Source organism: Lepisosteus oculatus, chromosome 24 (genome assembly GCF_040954835.1).
Source record: "Lepisosteus oculatus isolate fLepOcu1 chromosome 24, fLepOcu1.hap2, whole genome shotgun sequence".
Classification (NCBI taxonomy): domain Eukaryota; kingdom Metazoa; phylum Chordata; class Actinopteri; order Semionotiformes; family Lepisosteidae; genus Lepisosteus; species Lepisosteus oculatus.
The window spans coordinates 15,299,826-15,323,321 of record NC_090719.1 but is presented as its reverse complement, the minus strand read 5'-3'; the positions used below and the strand labels follow the sequence as shown (position 1 = coordinate 15,323,321).

Below are 23,496 nucleotides of genomic sequence, written 5' to 3'. Positions count from 1 at the left end.
ACGTGTTGCTTTTAACAGTTCTAAGTATTTCGTATGCCTGCTTTAACATTGTTCAGAAGTTTAACGAGTTACTCTGAAGTTAATATTTTATTGCAAAACACAAGATTCAACCACGAGAGCCCATATTAACATTTTAATCTTACAGAAAATATCACAGCGCCCTAGAACCACCGTGCTTTTGGGATTGCGTGCTCTGGAGCTGCAAAAGGAAGATGCGAGTTTAATTTTGATGCGTATAACAGTCTCTCACTCGGTGATCACCTCCATTCAAGGTTTTACAGACTGGAACTCGGAGACAACAGTGGGTACACTGCACCAACAGAAGCTCACCAGCAGCCACGATAATGCTGTTTCCATTGGAGAGGAAAGATGGTGTTAAAACCACCAATCACTTATCTAAAAAATATGCATCTCAGAGCCTTAGGTATGAACTTTGGAGCACAACAGTACATTAAACACACCATCCCTCCATCCACTGAAATCAACTTTAACATGCTGGGTCTTTAGTCAGCCTTGAAGCATGTGTGTTTTTTTACATACACTTCATATTTTAAGGACTAAACACACAGTCTTACAAGGCGCAAGGTGTATAAATCAAAAAGTACGAGAAGGTCAATACCTGCACTCACATTTGAAATGTGTGCAGGCATCACAATTCATGCATTTGTGATTTTTGTTAAAAAAAGATAAGAAGGCAGTTTTGTGAACCAAGATGTCATTGTTTTTTTTTTTTTGGAAGGGTAGTCACAGCATTTTACAGATGGAGGTACGTTACAGGACAAAAGCTGCCTACAAGTGTAATTAAGTAGACATCACAATTTTACTGCATACTGTACATAAATATATACAAGCTTGTCTGCAATGCAAAGGGGGCACTGATATTACATGGGAATTAATTTCATCTTCCTGTAGCCACCACAAAACTAGTATGGAGTTTCACTGACGCAATGTTTTTAAAATAAAACTTGCAGGTAAAGCATTTTAGATGTAATGTTAGTGGCAACATTAAGAACTTCCATCGTGCTTTTAAAAAAAACTGTATCCCTTCAATTCAGTGACGGAAACGGGTTACATGAGTCATCTGGCTCTCATCTGGGAGCGACTCTGTGGATTACAAGCCGGCCCCTCTGGGTTTTTGCGACAAAGTGCTTACAGCCATGCAGTCATTAAGGGTGTGTGGAGTGCGCAAGGACGATATTCTTCTCTGCAGCACCTCGAACGTTTGCCTGGGGGAAGAGGGCGGTCTGTGACCTGCACAGCAAATTCCATTTCTGCTCCACTGTGGGTGTAACCTCACAAGCCCCCGTCCGCTCGGATTTACCCTTAATTCAACCCTTGAGACGTCAGCACAGGTGACTCTGAAATGGCTCAAACTGCAGTGCAGCCCGCTTTTCAGACTTGCCCACAGAATGTCCAAAGTGCTCTGCAATGTGAAGGAAAAGGGATTCGTTCATCGGTTCACACAGGAGCTGATCTCACTCATGGGGGTTGGACTCCTGGATGCTTGTGAACGAGCTGCTCTTTTCACTCTGACTTCTTTGGTTTCCTGTTCTTCCAGGTTACTATGCCGATAAAGGTTCCTGAATATAAAAGAAGACATAGTTATTCTCTTCAGAAAGAAACAGAAGGCCAAAGACAAACGAACTCTCTTCAAATCTGGGACCTCTTACCAAAATGTAAAAATAAGTGTGCAAGTGTGACTCATGCACTGCAGATGTTGTAGCCATGTCTACCCAGACCAGCAACAACAACAGACAGTTTCACAAAAACAATGTCTGAGTGAATCATCACAGCCACACTCGTGGCCTTAAAGACTCCAAAACAGAAGGAGAAGAGGTGAGAGACCTCAAAGCAAAGAAGTAAATGCTTTCAAGAAACAAACGAGTGCGATTCGTGAATCAGTTCAATGGTCTTGCGTTCTCTGGTCATTGTAGTACATGAGCTCGTGTTTGTCATAGAGAACTGGCTATGATAACAACCACCTTCAAGCTGAGACGTTCACGAAGGTTGGAAAAGGTTAATAAATGCTCACCCTCAATCTGAAACCTTGATTTGTGGGAAAATAAGCACAGGCTGCCGATATGTTAAGTGACTGTAAATCCCCTCCCTGCAAGAGAAACACACCTACCTACAAAGAGCAGCAGAATCAAAGCTGCAACGCCAGGCAATATGACAGAATACTCCCGGGGGAGAAAATACTGGTGCATCACGTGGTCACTGTCCACAAAGGGCTGCAAAACAACAACCAGACCAGGGTTACCACATGTCCCCACATCCCCAGGCATCTCCTCCTCCTTCATCACTAAATCTCCATCTGGGAGGAATTTTCAAATATTTTAAAATGGTTGAAATTCTTTATCTCTAAAGGTCTGACAAGTGTCTCAGCTGTCTTATCTGATCCTGTACTGTACACAGCAGCGTTTCTTCAAGAGATCTTTATTCAATGCTGTACTTTGCTATTCCTAAACAAATGCCAAAGTGAAAGTGCGAAGCCACTGCAGAACTGAAGACGACATTCCCATGTTTTCAAAGGGGAAGAGAGGAATGGGACATGAGCAGTGGGCATGAAGACCTGTCTGCGAGTCTCAGGGGCAAACAAGATACATTGATATGTACTGTATACACCTTATATACCCTATAAAACGTGTCAAAGACTGCTATTGTGTCACTGGGGAAAACAGCCAGAGGATCAAAATCCACATGAAGCAAGAGAGGTGAATACCCACCAAGATTATAACCCAGACTGTGTAATAGGTGAAGAGCAGCAGGCTGAAGCTCACGATGCCCATCCCAACCGCCTGATCCGCTCCTGTAGCCTAGCAAAGCCGTGGAAAAGAAATGTTAACCGATAGCACCGATAATCACACTGGGCGTTTCGTTCTGCTGTCGCAAGGTGACTGTGCAACTGCAAAAACTCCGACACAGGTGCTTACTTGGATTAACTGTCCTCTAACCCCGAAGAAGATGTTATATCCACGCACAGATTTTACGGGTTGATATGTTGACTGTATCTTATTAAACCCCACACATAGCATAACTTTATACTGAATACAATACACACTACACTTCAAAGCGAATTCGTCATTTCTTGCCAAAGCTACAGTTTCTGTTTGTAAGAGTATATATTATCTCGTTAAATACGTACCTGTCTTTCCGAGTTGCCAATTCATTCAAATTCTATGAAAGCTGATACAATAATGCAGCTCAGATAACGCCTTATAAGCATAAGTCATTGCACTAAATAAAGCATTAACCAGGCTTCACAAATTACAAAGGAATATTTATTATAGCTACAGAAATCGAACATGTTTAAGTCCAACTCACCATATTGCACTCGGTACTTTCCTTCCTTCTACGAAATCGTGGAGCTTCCAACTTCCGGTGAATTCTGATTGGTCCCTAAATCTTCCAATCAAAAATTTGAAGAATTATGGGAAATGTAGTTTTTTTTGCGATGTGACCAACTTTGAAAAGATTGGATTAGATGACGGGTATTTTGCTTGCGAGTTCGCTATAGCCTTTCGTGCGTGCAATCATTCACATTAGTGAAGAAATTATTACATGTGAACGGATATAACAGGTATTCAGAATATTAATTAACTCGAAATTTCACAGATGATGCGAAAAAACACAAGGTGGCAACAAAGGTGCACCTGTACTGTTAATTCTATACAGTATGCCACATACTGGCCTGTTCTGCTACTGTACCATTCATAAGCTGTGTGGTATATAGCATTATATTGATAGTATAGGTGCAGTTTTGTTGCATCCAAAAATCTAATACACTTTCTGCTCTGAATTTTAAATATATAGATTTGATTTTGTTAATGTTCTCGTTGTCTTGTTACGCTGATGCGCGTTTAAATAATTTCTCTTAAAAGAAATATTTAAATGAGCTCCAGCCTTGCAATATAAAATGGGTCTCACTATGAGCTAGAGAGCGCGTCGTGGTAAGTTCTTCAGATGCAGCTACGAATTTTCTTTTCTTTCCGTGTTCCGCTCCTGAGCTCCCGGGGTATTAAATTAAATCGCCAAAAGTTGTACGAGCGTAAACGTGGTCCTATTCCAGTGGGTGACTCAACTTTTATCACTGCTTAGAGCGAAATCGGAATATCTCAAAGATAATTTTGACACTGGTTCTATAAGAAGAAGAAATCTCTCGCCATCCCCAAATGCAGCTCTTGCAACGCCGGCTGGCCCAGGCTGCGTCAGACCCCTGGAATCTGGTGGTGACATTGTAATTGCTTTCCTCGGTCTCATGGAGCTGCCACAGCTGTCAGAGGAGAGTTACTAATGAGAACCCCGGGAGAGGCACGCAGCGCCGTACTCCAGAAACACCCCAGCGGGATGGAGGTCTGCAAATTCATCCTTCTCCTTGCCCTGTGTTTTATTCTCCCCTCTGCGTCTCCTCCACCCCTGAATAAGAAGCCGGGGTGCCTCAAGGTGAGCCACTGCAAGTGTCTCCTGAAGGACGGCTCGGGCGTCATTAACCTGGCGGCGCTGGGCGGCTCGGCCGGGCTCCCGCAGCGCTACAGAGCCGAGCCGGCGGGGGCGGACGAGGTGCTGGTGTCGTTCAGCCCCTGCTCGCCCTTCTCCGAGCCCGCTGAGGTTCCCGGCACCCAGTGCCTGGAGGTGGCCGCCTGCGTGGTCGTGAGGTAGGGTCAGCGCCTGCTTGCGGGGCGGAGGGGAGTGGGGAGAGACTGTAGTCCAAGTGCGAAACGGTGTTGTTAGGACTGGGAGCAAACAAACCTTACGGATGCTCAGAGCAAATACTGCAGTAAACTGTTATGATTTAAAAACAAATTCCTTATTATAGCAGCATATTACTGTATTCTACTCCGATAAGAATCACTGGCTGCCGATGTCGAGGTCAGTACGGTTACTGCGAGGGTGCCCTTGTCACTGCTGGCGGACATGCCTGATGAGGTTGGCACGGGTAGGTGCAACCTAAACCTTTTTTTCCCCTCCGACAACTCAATTCTCTCTCCCAGACACCACACAAGCAGCGGCGGCGTCGAGAGTCGCTACTTCAACTACGGGCAACACGAAGGGAATGAATTCAGATACGACAACCAATCGCGGACCCTTTCAGTTACATACCCAGGTTCGCCGTCTTTATGTTAGCTCATCAGAAACGTAACTTCTTCCGGGCTTGCAAATAATTAAATGTCAGTGAAGGGCTGGTTAGGTCTAAGAACCAGACATGAGAGCAATTCTGTCATAATCAATGAGGGATTTCATTTTGAAGAGATGGAAGTTTGAAAGAGGATCTTTGGTAATCCTCAGGTGTGAGTGTGTATTGTCAAGGTACATTTATTGAATTGAATTGAAACCTTTTCCTGTTTTTTTGCTATGAGGTGACGTTGTAAGTGGAAAGGGATTGTGTGCCTCTGCTTTGGCCCTGGTCAGAACTAAAAGAAACGTCTTGCTGCCCACCGTGAATGTGATGTGAGAGTAGTACAGGCCGTGCGAAGGAGTAATTATCCCCTCGATGTTCTTTAACAAGTCCTTTCCAGCAGCCTGGTCCACACTGTGGTACACTATCACTGCAGCCCCAACCACTCCGTGTCCCTCTCCCAGCCTGTGGAGCACAACCGCGCCCTGGAGATCTTCGTCCGGAGCCCCTGTGCCTGCCCCAACTCCTGCAACCTGGAGGACGTAGGGCCGATGACCATCTTCCTCATCGTCCTCTGCCTCGGCACTGCTGCGTACTTCATACTGGGTAATCGACCTGCCAGGCGATCCGGATGTATTTTATAAAGTGGATCTTCATGCATGGTGACCCCCACCTCAAACTGTCTTGCAGTCAGGTTACAACGGGACACAGAACTCACAAGTCATTTCTAGAACAATAATATAACTCAATGGGTGGCCCTATGCAGTACACACCAGAGGGTGCTGTGAGGTGCAGTAGTCGTGCTGGTGAATTTTTACCCCGGTGCAGGAGTGAGCAGCCCTGGGATGACAACCCATCGAGTCTTCTGGTTCCCAGGACGCCCTCAAATCATCAGTTTCTGAAAACTTTGACCAACAAAGCGGGGGATTGGCGCAGTTAAAGGGGAATTACAGCCCCACTTCCTCAGAGCAGGTGCTGCGGCCGAGCTCTCCACTCGGCGGGGAACTGCAGCGCTCGGGGAGGGAGGTGCTCGCAGGCGGAGGACGGAGTGAGGCGTTCCTCGCCCTCGCACCAGTGCGGTCAGCGCCCTGAGGCACGTGCTCTCTCTCTCTCCCAGGTTCCTGCGCGCTGCGGCCCTTCAGGAGCACGCAGGGGGTGCAGATCAGGCCCGAGGAGAGCCTGTGGTGCGTCCTGTGCTACCAGTTCACAGAGGAGAGAGGGAGGAGGCTGGGCCGGAGCCAGTGCATCAAGGAGGAGACCCTCTGAAGCGGAGAACTTCGCAAGCCCTGTCTTGCAATGTGGAGCGCTGCCCCCTGTCCTTATCTCCAAGACACTTCAACACATAGCCTCTATCAGCCAGGGGAAAGGCCAATTACATAGGGGGTGTTTATAGAGGTAGTTAGAGATAGCTTTCCCACCCATGGGAAAAACTACACTATGGATCGATGCATGTTTGAGCACATCCAAAAGAACCTGCTGCCCACCACAGTACCCAGTCGGCTGGCATCCTGGAAGACTACCAGGAGAGGAATGATGGTCAAACTAATATGGGTCCCAACTTTGTCTGTGGAACCTTGTTCCTCACGGTTCCTGTCACCTTCAGATCATCCTTAACCCCCTCTGTGCTGGGATCATAGCCTGGGCTTTTCTCCACTAGGTGATTGCTGGAGGTCAGTTCCTCATTAACACCAGGAGAGGTCCTCCAGCTGACCTCTGCATAGATAATGAGATCCAAGACCAGAGGAGACGCATGGCGAGCCGCAGCCTTGCAAAAGCTCTCGCATGAACTGGATTTTTTTTTTTTACTCCAAATTTGTTAAGTTTTTCTTTCCATCCTATTTTGGGTTTGTTTCTTTTATAGTTGTCAGTTAGGCTACAGCCAGGAGTTAGCCAGGTCCCATTAATACTTTCCTTTTCTGTTTGCTATATTTTCAGGTCTACAGCTGGTTAGTTTTATTTTCTTCATCACGGGACCCACCAGTTTCTGGACTTGTTATTTTTTCAGTTACCCAACTAACACTGTACCTGCTGTTATGGAATAAACAAGTGCCGGTTTTGTACAACTGCAGCTGATTATTAGCCACAATGGGCACTTCGCACCTGTGCTCGAAGGTGTTCGTTCCACTTGCAGTTTTTACCATTTTCCTCACCCGCGGTTACGCGATTTTTTAAATCCAGTTAATTTTTTATCAATGCTCCAGAACTAGGTTGTTATTTTTTTTAGAAATAAGTCATGGGACAAATTCTCAAGTTGAAAAACAATGGAAAACTGTTCAAATAGGGAAACACCAGGCCCTGGAGACTGGGGAAGAGAATTGTTTCTCCAGTTTCACTAATAACTTAGTATCCCAAGTGTCAGCAGCGTGCTCTTCTTTTACTAGAAACACTTTGGAACAGGGGATCTTTTTTTACACTTGGTATTAGTTTAGAAACAATATGTAAAAAGACAATATCAAGTTGCTTACAAAAACAACAAAAAAAAGCCAGCATCTTCATTGAGGTACCCAAGGACAACTTTATTTCCCCAAAATATTACATTTATAACTTTTCCTATTGTAATGTTACAATCTAAAATAGGAAACATTCAAATGTGAGAATACAAATATACTTTTCATTAAAATACAGTACGGTGCTCCACCTAAAGTGAATCAAATCTGTAGAGAGAAACCAAAATCCTGTTTCAACAAAAAGAAGCCTTTGGAGCAATGTTTTAATGTTTGTTATAAACTTTTATTTCCAACCAAAATGCTTTTAGAGAATCACAAAAATAGAGCCATCTAAATATTTCTCTTAATACATTCCATTATAGATCCATTGAGTTAAGGAAAATTATAGAAATCTCTGTAAATCTAATTCAATCTAAAGTACAAGTTAGAAAGTGTTAACCTTTTTGTCAGGGAGTCTTGGACTCCTGTGCATAGCTTTAATCCCTTTCCAAATTAAACATAAACCGAAAAAAAAAATCGATGTCAAAGTCCAAGTGCTGTTGTGATGAACGTCATGTAGCCTGGGGTTTTCAGAGAAGGGACACTAGGAAAGGCCAAAGCAGCCCTTTACCTCGAACTGCAGGTCTAGGACAGACGGACAGAGGGGCCTTTGGCAAGTAGGCATTTCAATTAACAGTAACATTAGCCAATTCAGTTATTTCGCACCTCGCAGTACAGGGGTACATGACCAGGTTAGAGATCCAAAAACGTACACCTAATACAGTCTGTGTAGAAAAAAGTACACGTATTGGGCTGCATCTACAGAATTTCACCAAGAAAATGAGTATATTTCTTATTTTGCCATTGGGGTGCAAAGTGACTGTGGCTGAATCAGCTGGGCAGGACCCCCTCTCTCTGCCACCTCGGCTGGGCGACACGCAGAGGAAACACAACCAGTGCTCATGGGCACTGCAGGGCACCAGTCTCCAAAACTCTGGGGATAAAGTGATTGGAGGCATATAAATACACACAACACTGCCGGGAGGACAAACTACCAACAACCGTCTTACAAAAGCTGAATTCAAAATAAAAACGTGGCAGCCTAGATTAAAAAAGGTGGGAAAACGACAGCTGTTCATTCCGAGCGGTAGTAATAAGTGCCCCCCTGCAGCCTTCCTGCGGTTGGTTTTTTGTCCTGTACGGCTGGGAAACACACAGAAAACAACGCTCCCTCTGTCTGGGTCACACGTGGACGAAAGAAATCCTTTCCCTTTCTGAAAACCCACAGGAATCCTGAAACATCTTTTCACACGGTGTGAGACACACGAGGTGCGCATGTGGAAGGCCATCCCCGCGCGAGGCGAGGCCAGTGAGGAAGTCCCAGCGCAGTCAGGTTATCACCAGGCTCGCCGAGCTTCACGCGATAGGAGCCAAACGCTAAAAAGCTCAGGACTGGATTAAATCAGAAGTGCTCACAAGGCATTCTTAGTTACAAACCCACAACATGGCGGCTTGTTCTCACTGGTGAAGAGGAAGGCATCACTAGGCCTTGGGATATCAAGTGGACAGGAAGGTCACAGCTTGGATTTCATTCTGTCCCTGGTCTCGTTGCTGCCCCTGTCATAAGCACTTTCTCACACAGGCTTTGCTTGTCAAATTACAGACAGTGGTTGATGTGAGCCTTCGCCATCACAAGAGAAACCCAGGCATTAAAAAGCTCTTAGCTGCAGTGCTCGTCATTTTTTTCCATTGGTGGAAATGTCAGATTCATGCAGACCCAGGTCAGTAAGAACATCCCTCACCCTCAGTCCATTACAACAGTACCTCACCAAATAAAAGTTTTCCGTTTTATAAAAGTCACAGGTTACAAACAGTCAAGTATGTAGGAAACCAAACAATTTGTACAACAAAACACAGTCTCGTTTACAAACCAGTATCAGAAAACAAGAACCACAAATAACGGCTTTTAAATTGTAATACACAAAGTTTGTTTTTGTTATTTCTACCTAAGGATTGACTGACAAGGTAAGCTGTAAATGCCCACCCAGTCGGGTCTTCCATAAAAAACAACAAACCAGCCTGCTGGTTTTGGGGAAAAAAAAAGAAATTAATCAAAATGGTAATAATACAAAAAAATACCTAGGAAAAAACTCTGTGTAACACAGTAATACAAAAAGAAAGCTTTTTTCAATTTTCCTCCAAGGTTCTAAGCCAGTGGTCCACAGTTTGGAGGAATTTCGATTCACACCAGTGATTCAGTGTGTTACATTTAAGAACCAAACACGTTTCTGTAACAATAAAAAAAAAGCCAGCAGAGGGCAGTATCGTCTTCTCTTGCCCACCGCCGCTCTGGTGCATCTCCGCACTTCAAACTGTACAACAGGAAAAAAAAAAGAGAATGCCTCTGTCTGAAAAGCACAGGATGAAAGATTTCCATCTGCATTTTGGACGTGACTGGACTGGCTTTCTCACTAACTCAACAAAAAAGGTTCGGATTGATTGGAAAATGTAACTAAAAGCCTAAGAATTATTACAGTATAAGAACCAAATCAGAAAATGTTGAGTTAACTCTGTAAACCATTCTGGTTACACAAAGGATTTTTCTCAAAAGCCGGGCCTTCTAAAACTAGAGTTTACAAACATCCCCCCCAAAAAACACATGCTTCTATAAACGTAAGCAATTTGGATTCTCTCCCTCCATAAGGTGACAACTGTACCTGCTTTTGTTCACGTGCCACAAACACAGATGGGACATATTATTAAAAGGGGTCAATATTTTCAAAGTTGCATTTTAAATCCATTAACGGGCAAGCATGGATCCCTAGAAAAAAAGGCTCTCAACCGGGAAAGAACATATTGCACAGCAAATCCTGTTAAGAGAAAGAGCTAACTGCTAGAAACCATCTGGATCGCGACCTGCAGACGTTCTGGACCACTAACAACGCGTTTCTTTTAGGAGCGACAGGAAGTAAAGATCTGAGATGCAAACGTTAAGAAACAGCTCTGGATTCTGGCCAACCGTCCTCCCAGTGGGATGTCTCCAGCGGCCACCAGTTTACACCAGGGAACTTTCTACACAATACAGCCACTGTAGGGATGGGCAAAGGGTTCAGCTTCAATGCTTTCATTCTTCCCAAGCCAGCGAGATTAACACTAGGAGATCCAGCGACACCCAGGACAACGGCACAGCGCTGAGTTCTCGGCCTGGCCGAGCCCCGCTTCGCACAGCCGGGGAGAAGGGCTGCTAATCGTGTTAATGCCAGGACCCTCCACAGCGCTGGCTACACCATCTCGGGGACAGCAGGCTCGGGCTGCCATGCTGACAGCAGAGCGAACAGAGCAAACGGGGGGTAACGAAACGTCTTCCTTACTCTTCCTTCCTAATTTCCAGGTCTGCAAAGTCATTCCTGAATTGTGCTTTTGCAAGCCCAGTCTTGGAAAGGGCCCCAAGATGTCACCCTGTTCCGGAGAGGAGTGCAATGAAATGTGGGTTTCAGGGCCACAAGCAGGAGAAAATGAACACCAAGCACAGCCTGGCTCCAAGACCCTCCTCTACAATCCGCTACCAGATGGAATGAGTTGCAGTACTAACTGCACGTCAGCTGCCTAGTTTACTTATTTGTGGCTACATTTGTATAATACTGTGCTCTAGCTCTAGCTCGTCAACCGGCGAGCACCTGTGCAGTGCTCAGACCACATCACCGCCAGCTCTCCTCGCGACCTCGATTCACAGACACTTCGCCAGTTTCCGAATCGCTCAGTAACACCGGGACTTCAAGCACAACGCACTTCCACTGCCTCTTGACCTTGAGGTGAGCAGGCTTGAGCTACAAAGTGGCAACTGCTGTGATTTAACCTTTAAAGAAGACGAACCAGAAAGAGAAGCCTCCATGACAAGTAGCTTATATCCAGAAAGATTTTGTCCTCGTGAGAGCTAGCACAGCTAGCTTCAATTAGAGGAAACCCTGCATTCACTAAAAATAGAGCACAGAAAACACACACACACACAGACAACCAAACAAGGACTCACTGTGTGCGACTGGAGAAAATGTAGCAGGTCTTTCTTTGCCATTCTTGCATGAATGGAAATACAGCGGGCAGAACGTACACCCAGTCACAGGCTCTGCGTGTTGGGGAAAAAACCTCAGAAACTTGAATTAAATATGATGTATTCAAAACGACCAGAGAGGGTGCCAGGGAGTGAGGGGAGTAGTTCCACTTTTTATGCTTTTTTATTACAAAGAATCTCTCTGTTGTCCAGAATGACCTGAGTACAACTGCCACCTCACTCCCTGTAACCCAGCAGCCAGAGGGGGAGACTCAGTCCTAAATAATCTGCCCCCTCCCTTTGCAAAACTCCAGGCCCAGCATTGTCAGAGGGGGGTGACACTTGCTCCAGTTTTCAGGCCCCCCCAGACCCCTCCCCCCCTCAAAGAGAAGGGGGTTTCTCTTCTCAGTGGAGACCACGCACGTCGAGCAGGTCCAGGAAAGCTGGTTTCACTCGTGTCTTCCACCCTGAGCCGGTTCTGAACGTTTCTGCTCTGTTAACAGGACTCGCCAGTGCCCCCCAGGTCTGACACTGGGCTGTTTGGGTGGGGGGGGGGTTGCCCACAGAACAGAATCTGGTGCCGGAAGGCAGATTTTCAAGCCCAGCATCTCCCTTGGTTTTTAAACGGTTTACAGATATATACACTCAGGACACGTGTGCGTTGTCCACAATTTGACCAAAGAACATGACATAGCCAGGAAAGGACAAGTGGACGTTTAAAGGGCTTGAGAATAATAGTAAACAGAGCATTTCATGGCTGCTGTTCTCATCATTCTGGGAGGCTGGGCTGGGACTGTCCACACCAAATCATCGCAAAATGGCAGTTAAACCTTCTTTCTCCCATTAAAGTGGCCCTGGCTAAATGTTGTCTAGTGGTTTTTACCATCTCCCTGTCTGGATTCTTTCGCTATTCCTCGTTGCGATCCAAGTTAAAACTGCTTAGCTCCCAGGTATCTGAGAAGTTAGTCTAAAACCCAGATGCAAAGCAGCAATGCTCCGCTCTTACATTTGATCCCTTTTTAACAAATGCACTCAAGAAACACGACTCAAAAGACTACATTTCGCACTCTTTGGCAGCATCATGGAATGTACAGAGTTTTTAAGGGGAATGCTGTCCTCTGCTCTTGGCAGAGCACTCCATTCCCCATAGTGCCTTTCTGTTCTGAGATGCTGAGTAAGGTGGAGAATTGCTCTTGGGAAATGTAGTCTTTAGATCACACAGAACAGTTTCATAGTCATACAAGTGAATACATTACATAACTCAAAAATCCCACCACCTTTTATATTGTTAGCTGACTAGCTGTTAGCCTCTGAATCTAAACACTTATTATTAGCATAATCTTGTATAAAAGCCAGTTTGGCTTGCTGGGACACAGTATGTTTATAATCTGGATACATCTATTAACATTTCTCAACATGACGAAAGGTTACTGGAAGGCGCACAGTGCTGGAGGTTCCAGGAACTGACACGTTTAACCTCTGCCAGCTGAATCTTTTCTTCTCCTCTGTCATCGATGAGACGGGAAGAAAAATCAGCCAAAATGCCAACACAGTTCCCAGGGGAGACTAATGGCTTTCAATAACCACCGGCTCGAAGACTCCAGCAGACACCCTGCCAAAGAGAGAGAGAATAAAAGTGAAAAAAGGAAGGAAAGGATCAAACTATATAATTTTACTCTTTAACAGAGAACACGGCAAAATGATTGTAGTTCACAATCCTCATATATAGGTCAACATAAGTGACCAGCCAAAACTGACTAAATGAGGACTTTGACCCACAAGCAGAGAAGAGGAGCATTCAGGCCTTATGCTAAGATTTCAATTTTTACACAAAGAGTAGTAGAGGTCTGGAACAAAACCACCTAGTTCTACCTATGAAGCTGGCTTGCCAGGGTTCCTTAATACACATCTGGGGGGGGGGTTAAGGTCTTGCTCACAATGACAGGAGCGGAAGGACCAGAGTTCACCTGTAGTTGTCCTCACCTGTTACCTAGCTGAATTCCACTCAGAGCTGTCGTCCCATCTCTGCTGACAAACAGCCTCAGGTTACTGTCTGCAGGCAGGGAAAAAAAGCAGGACAAAACACTGGATTTAGTTCTCAATAATTTCCAAAATGCTCCTGTCCACTGTGATGTTCTGATGCAATTAAAATCTCCTGTTTAAAGGTGCTCTAAATCACAGCACAAGAAGACCCAGCTGTTAGAACAGCTGCAGTTCAGAGCTTCTACACTTGCCTTCGCCCAGAATTGTCATAGATTCACTACTCCACACAAGATACATGGCTGTCCAATCAAGCCAGCATTTCAAATCCTGAAGCAACAACCTCACCAAGCAAAAGAGCTTCAAGCCCCGGTCCTGAGGAACTGTCGTGTCTGCTCGTTTGTTCCAACTGGGCTCTTAATTACTGGTGTGTGTAATTGATCTCCTTGCTCGGCTAGATGCCGGCGACCCCTGACCTTCGTTGCTGCTGACGTCGGTGAAGTCCTGGCTCTGAACGATCTTCTCCACGATGTCGTCCGCGTCGATCCGGGTGTCGTCCACCCAGGTGGGATGGTTTTCCACCGAGTCCTTCTTCCTCCTGCAGGGCGGGAACACGGAGGTGGGGGGAATCAGGTCACAGAGCTGTCGGTGTCACGGGAATGAGCCCTACCTCCAAATCGAGCCAAAATAACAAGCAATCTTAAATAAAAACAACGACTAGGAGCCTGGGATTGCCCTGTACTCCAGACAGGATGGGTCGGAGTCTGAGGGATGCTCCTGGCGGGAACAACGTGACCCTGTAAACGTGGGCGATCTTGGGTCAGTGAGGGTATCCCCCCCCCCCCGGGCTGCAAGGGAACCACTGGACCTGCCAGGTGCCCAGAAGGTTGCAGTGCTGTCCAACCAGGGCCAGCTCTCCTGTAGAGCACCCTGAAGGCACAGGGATGAGGATCGCTAAGACTGGCAACTCCAAAGGGGGCGATGCACATTTACTCTGACGAGTGTCAAAATCCACAGCTGAGACGCCACTCGAGCCTGCAGGAGGCCAGCTATCACCTTCCCCGAGGCCACACGTACCGGGAGGATCTTTCGGAGGGCAGGAGGGGCCGGGGGGGGCGGGGGGGCCTCTCGGGGCGCCCGGCCTCGCGCTCGCCCTCGGTGCTCTCCACCGTCATGCTCAGGCCGCCCGACGCGCTGCTGCTGGTGGAGGTGTTGCGCCGGTGGGTGAGGTCGGACATGCTGGAGGAGTGCGAGTGCTCCGTGCTGTAGCCTGGGGGACACGGCAGGGTCAGAGGGAACACAGCGCACTTCCAGCCGCACTCAAGCCTGACTGCTGAAGGCCCACACGAGATCCTGCCTTAACTGCACAGGAACCCTGAGCAGTCCAAGCACTCAGAATTCAGATCTACTCCATGCCAATGTAAACAGCACTTGTGCTGAATGTCAGATCAAAAAAGAAGAATAAATAAAATGCTGCACACAAAGGGAGGGAATATTTCACAAGTCTACACAAGTCTCATCTGAATCGCACCCCTCTGCTTCCTTATTTTTACGAACAAACACCTTAACAGGCAGGACTTCAGTTTGAGGTCTCATCCAAGCACCACTTACAGCAGTGGCCCTTGGGTTTGGACACTGTAGTCCAGTGGAAAGATCGCCTCCTACTGGTCTAACGTCACCACACCAGGTTACAGCAGGAACCTGGTGTCCCATCCCAGCAGTGAGCAGGCCCAGCCTTGCTCAGCTAAACAGGTCTCGGGCTTGATCGGTGTTAATGCTTCCACAAGCCTGCAGAGCTCACAGTACTAGAGGCATGTGTGCACAACAACTGAACTGGAATTTCAACTGAATTACAAAATTAAGTAGGAAAACACTATTTAAACTGTGTGTGTTGAAATGGTGTGTCCATTGATGACTGCCCAAGCTGGTACTGAAGCAGGAGTTCAGCCCGATATCGGGTACCTGATATCTTGGACTGCTGGCTGGCATAGCTGGAGTTTCGGGAATGGCCCGTGTGGAACACCTCATCTGGGCTGGACAGGTTCTGGTCCGACTCCTCGGGCAGACCTACAGAGCACAACGCCTTGTCAGTCAGACAAAAAAAGGCCCTTGAAACACAAAAGGGAGTAAAACTGTCTTAACTATCCCAGATCAGTGCAGAACAGGGAGATTTCACAGCTCTTGTCGACTTCACTGAACTAGTGAGGCTGAAAGCTGAGGATAATTGAATGTTTTATGTGTACATGTGCAGTTTCAGACAGACGTCGTGCCTGCTTGCATCTTTGAATTAGTTAATTCCCTACAACATTTAAATTACCACTTGCTATGATAATTGAGCATCAGAACTCACAGTTTAGTAGTTTAACAATTACACTTAAAGGGGAACTGCAGTCCCAATCTCTCAGAGCAGTTATTAAATCTCAGTAACAAAATAAATTCATTGATGGCATGGAAAAAATTGACCAATTGACAAAAAACTAAGCACAAAATGATGAACTTTGTGAAAATTCTCCATGTTGTTGCAAACCCCTGGTCTCACCACGGGCGAGAGCAAGAGATTGCGAGAACTATGACATGATTCAGCCCTTCCTGCTCACTAGTCCCTGTAATGACTGATGTTCTATGATGTACCAGCAAATAAGCACAGGTTGTGCAGCAGACATTTCACTGTGGAAATATTCCAATGTGATCTGCATGCAGAGTTAACAAGTAGTGTTTGTTGGCAAAACCGTCTCAAAGTCAAGAGCAATACTTCTATTGGATTAAAAGAGGTGTTTTCACATGCCTGCTTGTTTACAGTGTCACAGGCCCGCTTCACCTCACCGGAAGTTTTGCTGCCTCATTCTGAATTGCAGAACATGGCCTGGAAATTTCGTCCGTTTTGTGGTGTTAATTGGAGGTTTTACAAGTTACGGTGCACATTTTACTTTTATTGTGGTTTGAAATGCCCTCATAATTGCTGATTCTTTCTAACCCTGAAATATAAAAATAGCCGTGCAGTTTCCCTTTAATAACATAGCATATAACCTTAATTCAGATGCAGGGAGTCACTGTTTTGTATCTGACACAATACATATAATGATTTCCTTATTGGTGTACGGCTTGTAACTGGCCTCTCAACTTCAGTCACGTACTCCGAGATGTTCAAACCACAAAAGGAGATACACGCCCTTCATGTGGATTAGCTGGTGGATTAATGGACAGTTCAGGATGGCAGAGGTGGGTGTGGTCTTAAAGGGAGCGGATTACAGCTGGCCAATAAAATGACAACAGCTGAGCTTTATAACAAGGAATTCTGGTATCTGGAGTTTATTCCTCATCGTGCATTGCCCCTTTAATCTTATGTGGATCAAACGTGCTTTGTTAATTAAAACCGCAAAAATCCATTAAATTAAGACAAGAGCAGCTGTTCTGCTCTCTGAGATCGCTCGGCCTCGGAGTCGTCAGACTAGCTGGTGTGTGGTGCTCGTCGAAGGCCTGCTAACAGATACTTCAGCTGCAGGTTACCAAAAATCTCACACTGCCCACAGAGCTTAGAAGACCTGAACGTTTTGCAGAACCCGGGGGACCCCCCCAGGCCGTGAATTACAGCGCCTGGCTGCTGAACGCTGGGAACCAGGTGCCCCAATTCCAAGGGGGGCGAAGGCGGGTGTCTCCGCTGGCTGTGCTCCGGACCCCGTCTTACCCGAGCTGAGGACAGAGGTGCGAGACTTCAGCGGCCGGCCGGGGGCCATGCCCGAGGAAGGGGTGAGGGTGGCCCCGGTCCCCTCTCCTTTGCAGTCCAGCTGCAGGGAGTTGTCCTGTCCGGGGATGGAGATGGACTTGGCTGTGCTGGGGGGCCTGGAAAAGGAAGCAGGAAATACCTCATGGCCTGATCCCCAAAAATCACCTGCAGGGGTTACATCCAGCTCGACTGCCCTCAGAGCCCCACAAGCAGTTCGCACACAAGCAGCGTTCAGTCTGCCGTTTACCCATATAAAGGACATGCACTGAGACCGGATAGAGGGAATTCGCTGTAGGCCACACGCAGGGTAAGACTGGACCAGCAGGGGCCCGAGTCTGGCCAGACAGACGCCAAGCGACAAAGGGAAGTCGCGGGCTGTTGCCACGGCGAGCACCAGGAAGCTCAGCAGCCCTCGACGGCGACAGCGCGAGCTGACCGAAGTCCAGGCCGAGTCCCCTGCGCTGCCTGGCACCGGCCCTCCGAACCGCCCGCGCAAGCAAGGGCAAAACGGGACAGCACTCACGTTTTAAAGCAAGGATCTCCGGACAGCAGCGTCATCCCGATCGTAACCTGGAGGGCAGAAAGCAAGACGGGCGGAACTAGTCAGAACAGAAGAGTCACAACACGCTGCCTTGAACCGATTTCACCAGGGATTCTCCGTGAAACTCCCGAAACGGTTTAGGTATGAAAGTTGACGTGAACTCTGCCAGACGCAGGGGGAGGGGGGCGGCGCCCTGACCTTCAGGATGGAGTTGTCCTGCCGGGTGTTCTTGGTGTCGTACCCTTCCAGCAAGCAGCAGCGCACGGTGGAGCCCGAGCCAGCAAACTCCGCCATGTTCAGGTCAGCAAAGCCGAGCTGCGGGAGGAGCAAGAGGGAGGGCGCAGGCCGTGACTGGGGGGGCCCCGGGCAGCAGGAGGACTCTGGAGCAGGCCCCCCCACCGAAGTCACAGTGGAAACTGGTTTAAATGGACAAACAGGTGGCATCTGTACACTAAGAGCAGCGGGTGGCGAAACAGATGGCCTTCCATTATACTTTTACCTTGGGGCAACAACAGCTCAATGACATCGCCACTAGCATCCAAGTAACCTAAAATATCTGACCTGACTCTTTTGCATTTGTTCTTTGTGTTCACTGTGTTCAATCCAGTCTCTTTTTTTGCCAGTGCATTTTACTACCTGTATACAGAAACACAAAACTGGATCTTTCTATAAGATCAGTTTCCAAATAATAGCAGTGCAAGACCACTGAAATCTACTGTACGCAGGGGCTCTGTGAAACATTTCCTTCCTTACAGAAGCCCTGCAGCAGCTGCAGACGCAGCACTGATGTAGGGTGTCTCACACACACACACGCACAGTGCAGGAGCTGAAAAACATTACATCATCGAATCGCTCTCCCAGCCCGAGGACGACAGCAGAGCCAGGAAGAGAGGGGAAGACACAGTAGTGTCCAGGTCAGGATTCTCCCCGACGCTCTGCCAGCACTGACATTAACGCTAAAAGGCAGCTCAGTCGATACTGAATGAATCCCTCAAGAAGAACAAGCACGTTGTTTCACAAGCACACAATAAACTAGCACAAGGTCTTTTAAACTCGCCAACACTGGCTTCCTCATTGCTGCTGCCAGAGCAAGTCCCCAGGACTGCACTTGAGTATTTGCACAGCTTTGCTTTGGTTGGGGTTACAGTAGATCCAAGTGTGTGGTGATCAGTGTTCAGCAGCAGCAGCTACTACTTTACTGCCTCACAGCCAGATCTCAGAGGCTCAGACAAGACCGATCTCTCCAAGGACAGCCAGGCTGCTGCTTTGAGTTGCGTTCGTGGACCAGCAGGGGGTGCTCTGTCTGTCTGGAGGACCAGCAAGGAGCTGCTGTCCTTCCTTGAGACACTAAAGCAAGGTCTTGCATACTCATTTTTCCCCTAGTTCAGCTGGTGGAGTAATTTCTCACCTCCCTGCCCGACCGGGAGTGTACTGGGAATACTGGTGCAGAACAGTGATGAAACAGGTCCCCAACAAAAGGCGCTTTCATACAAAAACTAGTAAAAGATTTTTTTACTAAAAAACTCCTAGCCTGGTTAATAAATATTTGGGTTCCTTGACAATTACCGCATTCCACTAAGGGTCACCCCTTACCCCTTGTGTGACCCTTACTAAACCTGAAGGCAGCACAACCCGCTCAGAAAAACAAGCACCACTACCATCGAGTAATGCAAATTCTCGCTATGGGGGAGAACAGTAACTTTAACTTCAGGTGAAAGAGTACCGTCCAAAACATTTCCAGACTGCACTGTGTCCATTTTCAGCGTGCTTCTCCTCTATCAAACGACCAGTTAATGTAGTTTAACTCCATTCCACTCAGTGCTTGCACAGTACTCAGGAGAGGGTACAGGAGGATCGGGGCTGATCCAACGCAGCAGCCAGCCAAGGGTTAACGTTTTACAGCGAGGTTATGCAATCGAGGGCCTGGGAGCAGGAGAAGGCTGGCGATCCGTGAAACGCACTCCATTAGGAAAATCACAAAGCGCTCCCTGCCTCCGGTCGTTCAGTTGTGCACAATGCCAAAACGGCGAATACTTGCACTGCTGGGTGCTTTTTAATCACGAATGGGATCCGCAGCTCCCCAGAGGCAGTAAATTCACCGAGAGGCCTAACACGGGCAAGGAAGAGGTAAGTGTGGAATAAAACCCACCCACGTGCGAACAGTTTCGAGATCAGAGATTGAGAAGTAATACCCACATCGAGCGCAGGCTCACTCCAAGTCAAAGGAGAAATGGCGTGGTGCCCCCGACAGGTTCCCAGCTGAAATACTGTGCGTTTTCACCCAGTCTGTTGAAGAAAGTGGTGTGGATGAAGACTCGGGATTAGCTCCTGCATGGTCTGCTCCCAGACGCTTTCACGTTTTCTCCTTTCCCTTCCCAGCTCTCCGGGGTCAGTGCCCCGAGCGACAAGGCAGCCCGCGGAGTCCGCCATCGGAAGAGCGCGGCACACTGGCTCCGGGAGAGAGGGCAGGAGCACTGGCCGGGGAGCAGAAACCGAGAAGGAAGAGCCCTGCGCGACCCCCAACACACGGGGTTGGTGTTGACGGTCAAGCCCTGGAGTCCAGCTCACAGCTGGCCCCCCCGCTCCAGTCTGGCAGGACTGAGCAGGTCTCGGAAAGAGCCCGCGGCGCGGAGCAGCTCGACGGACTCCGATGACCCGCGAAGGAAGCGGGGCAGAAGAGGGGCTGCAAAGAGAACATCCTTCAGCCAGAAATGACCCTTCTCCTGGCGGTTTCCTCTTGGCTCTACTGGCAGGTCATTCAAACAGCCAGTCAAGTCTGTGGCTGCTGGGCGTCTGCTGAAAAGAACACCTTTGTATTAACAAGGTTCTTTGGGAGTATGGGCACCTGTGTACAGGCACAGCGCGATGATCATGTTATACCACTGGGGGGCAGAGGCGAGCTAAACAGAGCATTACGAGAAATCACGTGCTTTGTCATAGTTATACTGGCAGCGCAGAAAGTGTTTAAATGAACCTTTAGTGGCTGCCAGTACAGTTCCCAAGCAGTCACAAAACCAGCCAAGGAGAGCTCTAGCACACTAGAAACAGCCGATGTCACTGCTCAACACAACGTCAGTACCGACCGCATGCCAGCGCGCACCTTTTCAGATAAGATCTACTGACGTTAAGACATGGAAAACTCAATCACCTGTGCTTCTGTAACCCAGTCTACACCTCCAGGACAGTCTGGAAATGGAGGTCAAGGTTAAATTATGGGAACGCCTCTGAAAGTCTTGATTCTGTGAAACTTTGACTCATCAAACAAATGCTGTCTTCCATCCTACTTCACAAGACTTTTTTTTTTACCCACTCCACAGTATCTCACATGTGAGTTTCAAAGAAATCGTTTCCTTCAGAAAGTGTTTCCTACTGAACCACCCAGCAAAACAACAGGGTCACCCAGAATACAATTATCCCCCCACTACCAACCCCCATCCCAAGCGCCGCCGGACAGTCCGAGGGAGGAATGTAGGAGCCATCTGTTTAGACTTTAAGCTGCTTTCACCTCTTTCAGCACTCCTGATCTCCCCAGGGATCACTGCATTCCAGAGGTGATAGAGGCTGCCATTTTCCACGCGCCGTGACTACAGGCGAGAGGGGAGCACGCACAGACAGAACCGGACAGGCATGCAGCCCCTTCCCGGCACACGGAGAGGACCTGAGGAGGAGCCAGGGGCTCTGAAGTCCAGCCGACGGGCAGATACGAGGCGAGAGGGGTCAGCAGGACGCCCATCTGTGCGCCTCTGCTTTCTCCCACCCGGGAACAAAGCTCACCCTGAGGAGGAGGGTTCAAGGAATGTCCGGACCACTACACTACACTAAAACTGTACAGGGTGCAGCTAGACCAGACACACACAGAAGATATCCGATCAGTCTCAAGCAACCGATATAGAAAAACATGAGCACAAATTTGTTACAGCTCCCACGAAGCCCCCTTGTAGTTTTTCGGTAATGTAAACTGCTCGACCAGAACAGAGTTCAAAAAGCTCCCCCCCGCAGATCAGCACAAACACGTACCTGTGAGGTCGGTACATTTACATCAGATATCAGACCTTTACAAAACAACTGAACGAGGAGATAAGCTATTGACCTTCATTTGCTTTATAATCATCTGCAACTTTGTTTTTGGCTGAATGCAAATATTGATTCACTGTTGTTCTTGCTTCTAAGCTCAAGTTGTGGAACGCCTCTATCAGTTCAAGCTGCAGTGTGCAATGCAGACCTCTTTTTCATTCTGAATCCACATTATCACATCACACTGATAACCCTGCCCTGCCTTATTTCCTAAGATGTAGTGTAAATGGACCGGGGCATATTCATCATCTTATCCTGAAGATCTTTCCCCGGAGGCCTCTGTTCACACCCACAGTTAATGCACTGTCTTAAGAAGGAGAGATAGACTTGATTGATTTGGATAATAATCTAGGATCACCAGGGACAGCAAACCAGACGCAGCAAGATCAATATAGCAAATTATCTGCTTGTCTGAGCACAGGGGCTCACTTACAGGCCACAGATACTCAGGGGTGAAGTGCTTAGCAGACCTGTTAAAGGGCAAATTACAATGAAAGAATTTGTAAAAAAAATCTTTAAAATAAAGCTAAATTAAGCAACTTAAATTTGTCACTTTTCTAACAAGGGCAACAGGGAAGAAAATTTGAAAGCTCTTTCCAACACAACTTAGTTTATTCAAAACATAGGATTCAAAGCACTTTGCACAAAAATGTGTCTTATTTGGGGTCTACAGTACAAGTGATGTAAAAGGACAATATAATATAATATAATTCCTTCTTCTTTCCCTGAAATCATGTAACTTGAAGCCCAAGATAAAAAAAGCTGCAGAAAACAGAATAATGTCAAGCAGATGGATGATATTTTACATGACTAAGGAAATTCGTGTTCCAGCGTGGGAAAACAAAAACATTCGTGCGTAGCCATGCTTCTTCCCTAACGATGGAAAAATCTCCTCTTCCTTGCCACAGACCTCTGTACATCCCTGCCTCCTGTGTTGTGTAATATCGGACTCAAACTGCGCGTCCGGCGTCCGGCAGGAACAAACAGCGTTTCACACCAGCGCCCTGCCACGGGTGAGAGAGGGGTGAGAGAGGCGGGATCAAGGCTGGACTCTTACCTTAGAGAACGTCTTTCCTCCTTTCAGTTCCTGCAACAAAAACAGGAAGAGGGAATAAATCTCTTACACGTTCTTACAGTGCTTAACATTAGAAATGACTGTTTCCACTGTCCCGTTAGAAAAGTTTATTGAAGTCGAATTGTGCAGAATATATTTTACAGCAATTCTCTACCATGCTTATATTGATCATTGTTCTTGCCATTGTACTATGTAAGAGTTTATTTTCCCTGTTAACCGCAATTTCACCAAACCATACTACACTGCCCTCGCATTTATAATTGTATACAACAGTAACTGTTTCACAAGTACAATAGAATATAGTTAATAGTGGATGCAAAAACAAGCAAGTTGGATTATATAAAACGAAAAATGTTAATAATGCTCTCAAAATTTTCAAAGGTAAAATTATGACCTCTCCTGCATTCATAAGGTTAACAGAAAAATTAGGAATCTTAAAGTACAAGTAAACATCCTTATTGGCTTTGGTTGCATTGTGATTACAGGCAATATGTGGTTGTTAATGATATATT

At 47.1% G+C, this 23,496-nt stretch overlaps 3 protein-coding genes across 9 annotated transcripts in view; 1 reads left to right on the top strand and 2 right to left on the bottom strand.

Annotated features, from left to right (window-relative positions):
- Positions 1-118: 118 nt before the first annotated feature.
- On the bottom strand, positions 119-3,424 carry dpm2 (dolichyl-phosphate mannosyltransferase subunit 2, regulatory). The gene is made up of 4 exons (XM_015367235.2): positions 3,325-3,424; positions 2,727-2,816; positions 2,129-2,231; positions 119-1,580 (listed from the first exon to the last, which is right to left on the bottom strand). Exons 1-4 carry the CDS (start codon positions 3,325-3,327, stop codon positions 1,525-1,527), a joined length of 252 nt encoding a protein of 83 aa, XP_015222721.1. The 5' UTR covers positions 3,328-3,424; the 3' UTR covers positions 119-1,524.
- A 470-nt stretch (positions 3,425-3,894) lies between these two features.
- LOC107079888 (uncharacterized) lies at positions 3,895-7,179 on the top strand. 2 transcript variants are annotated; one of them, XM_015367234.2, is made up of 4 exons: positions 3,895-4,655; positions 4,992-5,104; positions 5,507-5,722; positions 6,234-7,179. In XM_015367234.2, the coding sequence occupies exons 1-4, from the start codon at positions 4,294-4,296 to the stop codon at positions 6,380-6,382; spliced, it is 840 nt and encodes a 279-aa protein (XP_015222720.2). In that variant the 5' UTR covers positions 3,895-4,293; the 3' UTR covers positions 6,383-7,179. The 2 variants fall into 2 exon arrangements, with proteins under 2 accessions (XP_015222720.2, XP_069039561.1); XM_069183460.1 differs by having other exon boundaries at positions 4,992-5,119.
- Positions 7,180-7,611: 432 nt separating this feature from the next.
- Positions 7,612-23,496, bottom strand: part of LOC102682869 (early estrogen-induced gene 1 protein) — a 63,001-nt gene continuing 47,116 nt past the window's right edge. For all 6 annotated transcript variants that reach the window (XM_069183455.1, XM_069183456.1, XM_069183458.1 and 3 more), the window contains 9 exons: positions 22,967-22,996; positions 18,034-18,150; positions 17,818-17,864; positions 17,256-17,410; positions 15,533-15,637; positions 14,648-14,840; positions 14,047-14,168; positions 13,574-13,643; positions 7,612-13,202 (listed from right to left, as the gene is read on the bottom strand). In XM_069183455.1, coding sequence (XP_069039556.1) covers positions 13,157-13,202; positions 13,574-13,643; positions 14,047-14,168; positions 14,648-14,840; positions 15,533-15,637; positions 17,256-17,410; positions 17,818-17,864; positions 18,034-18,150; positions 22,967-22,996 — 885 coding nt within the window. In that variant the 3' untranslated portion in view covers positions 7,612-13,156. The remainder of the gene's footprint in view (positions 13,203-13,573; positions 13,644-14,046; positions 14,169-14,647; positions 14,841-15,532; positions 15,638-17,255; positions 17,411-17,817; positions 17,865-18,033; positions 18,151-22,966; positions 22,997-23,496) is intronic.

Excerpts from the sequence above, each read along its gene's own strand:
- dpm2 (XM_015367235.2), bottom strand. Across the intron at positions 2,232-2,726 it reads CAGTCTGGGTTATAATCTTG|CCCTTTGTGGACAGTGACCA; the intron begins GTGGGTATTCAC and ends GTTGTTTTGCAG. Across the intron at positions 1,581-2,128 it reads GATTCTGCTGCTCTTTGTAG|GAACCTTTATCGGCATAGTA; the intron begins GTAGGTGTGTTT and ends TTTTATATTCAG.
- LOC107079888 (XM_069183460.1), top strand. The coding sequence starts at position 4,294 with ATGAGAACCCCGGGAGAGGCACGCAGCGCCGTACTCCAGAAACACCCC. Across the intron at positions 4,656-4,991 it reads GCCGCCTGCGTGGTCGTGAG|ACACCACACAAGCAGCGGCG; the intron begins GTAGGGTCAGCG and ends TCTCTCTCCCAG. Across the intron at positions 5,723-6,233 it reads TGCTGCGTACTTCATACTGG|GTTCCTGCGCGCTGCGGCCC; the intron begins GTAATCGACCTG and ends TCTCTCTCCCAG.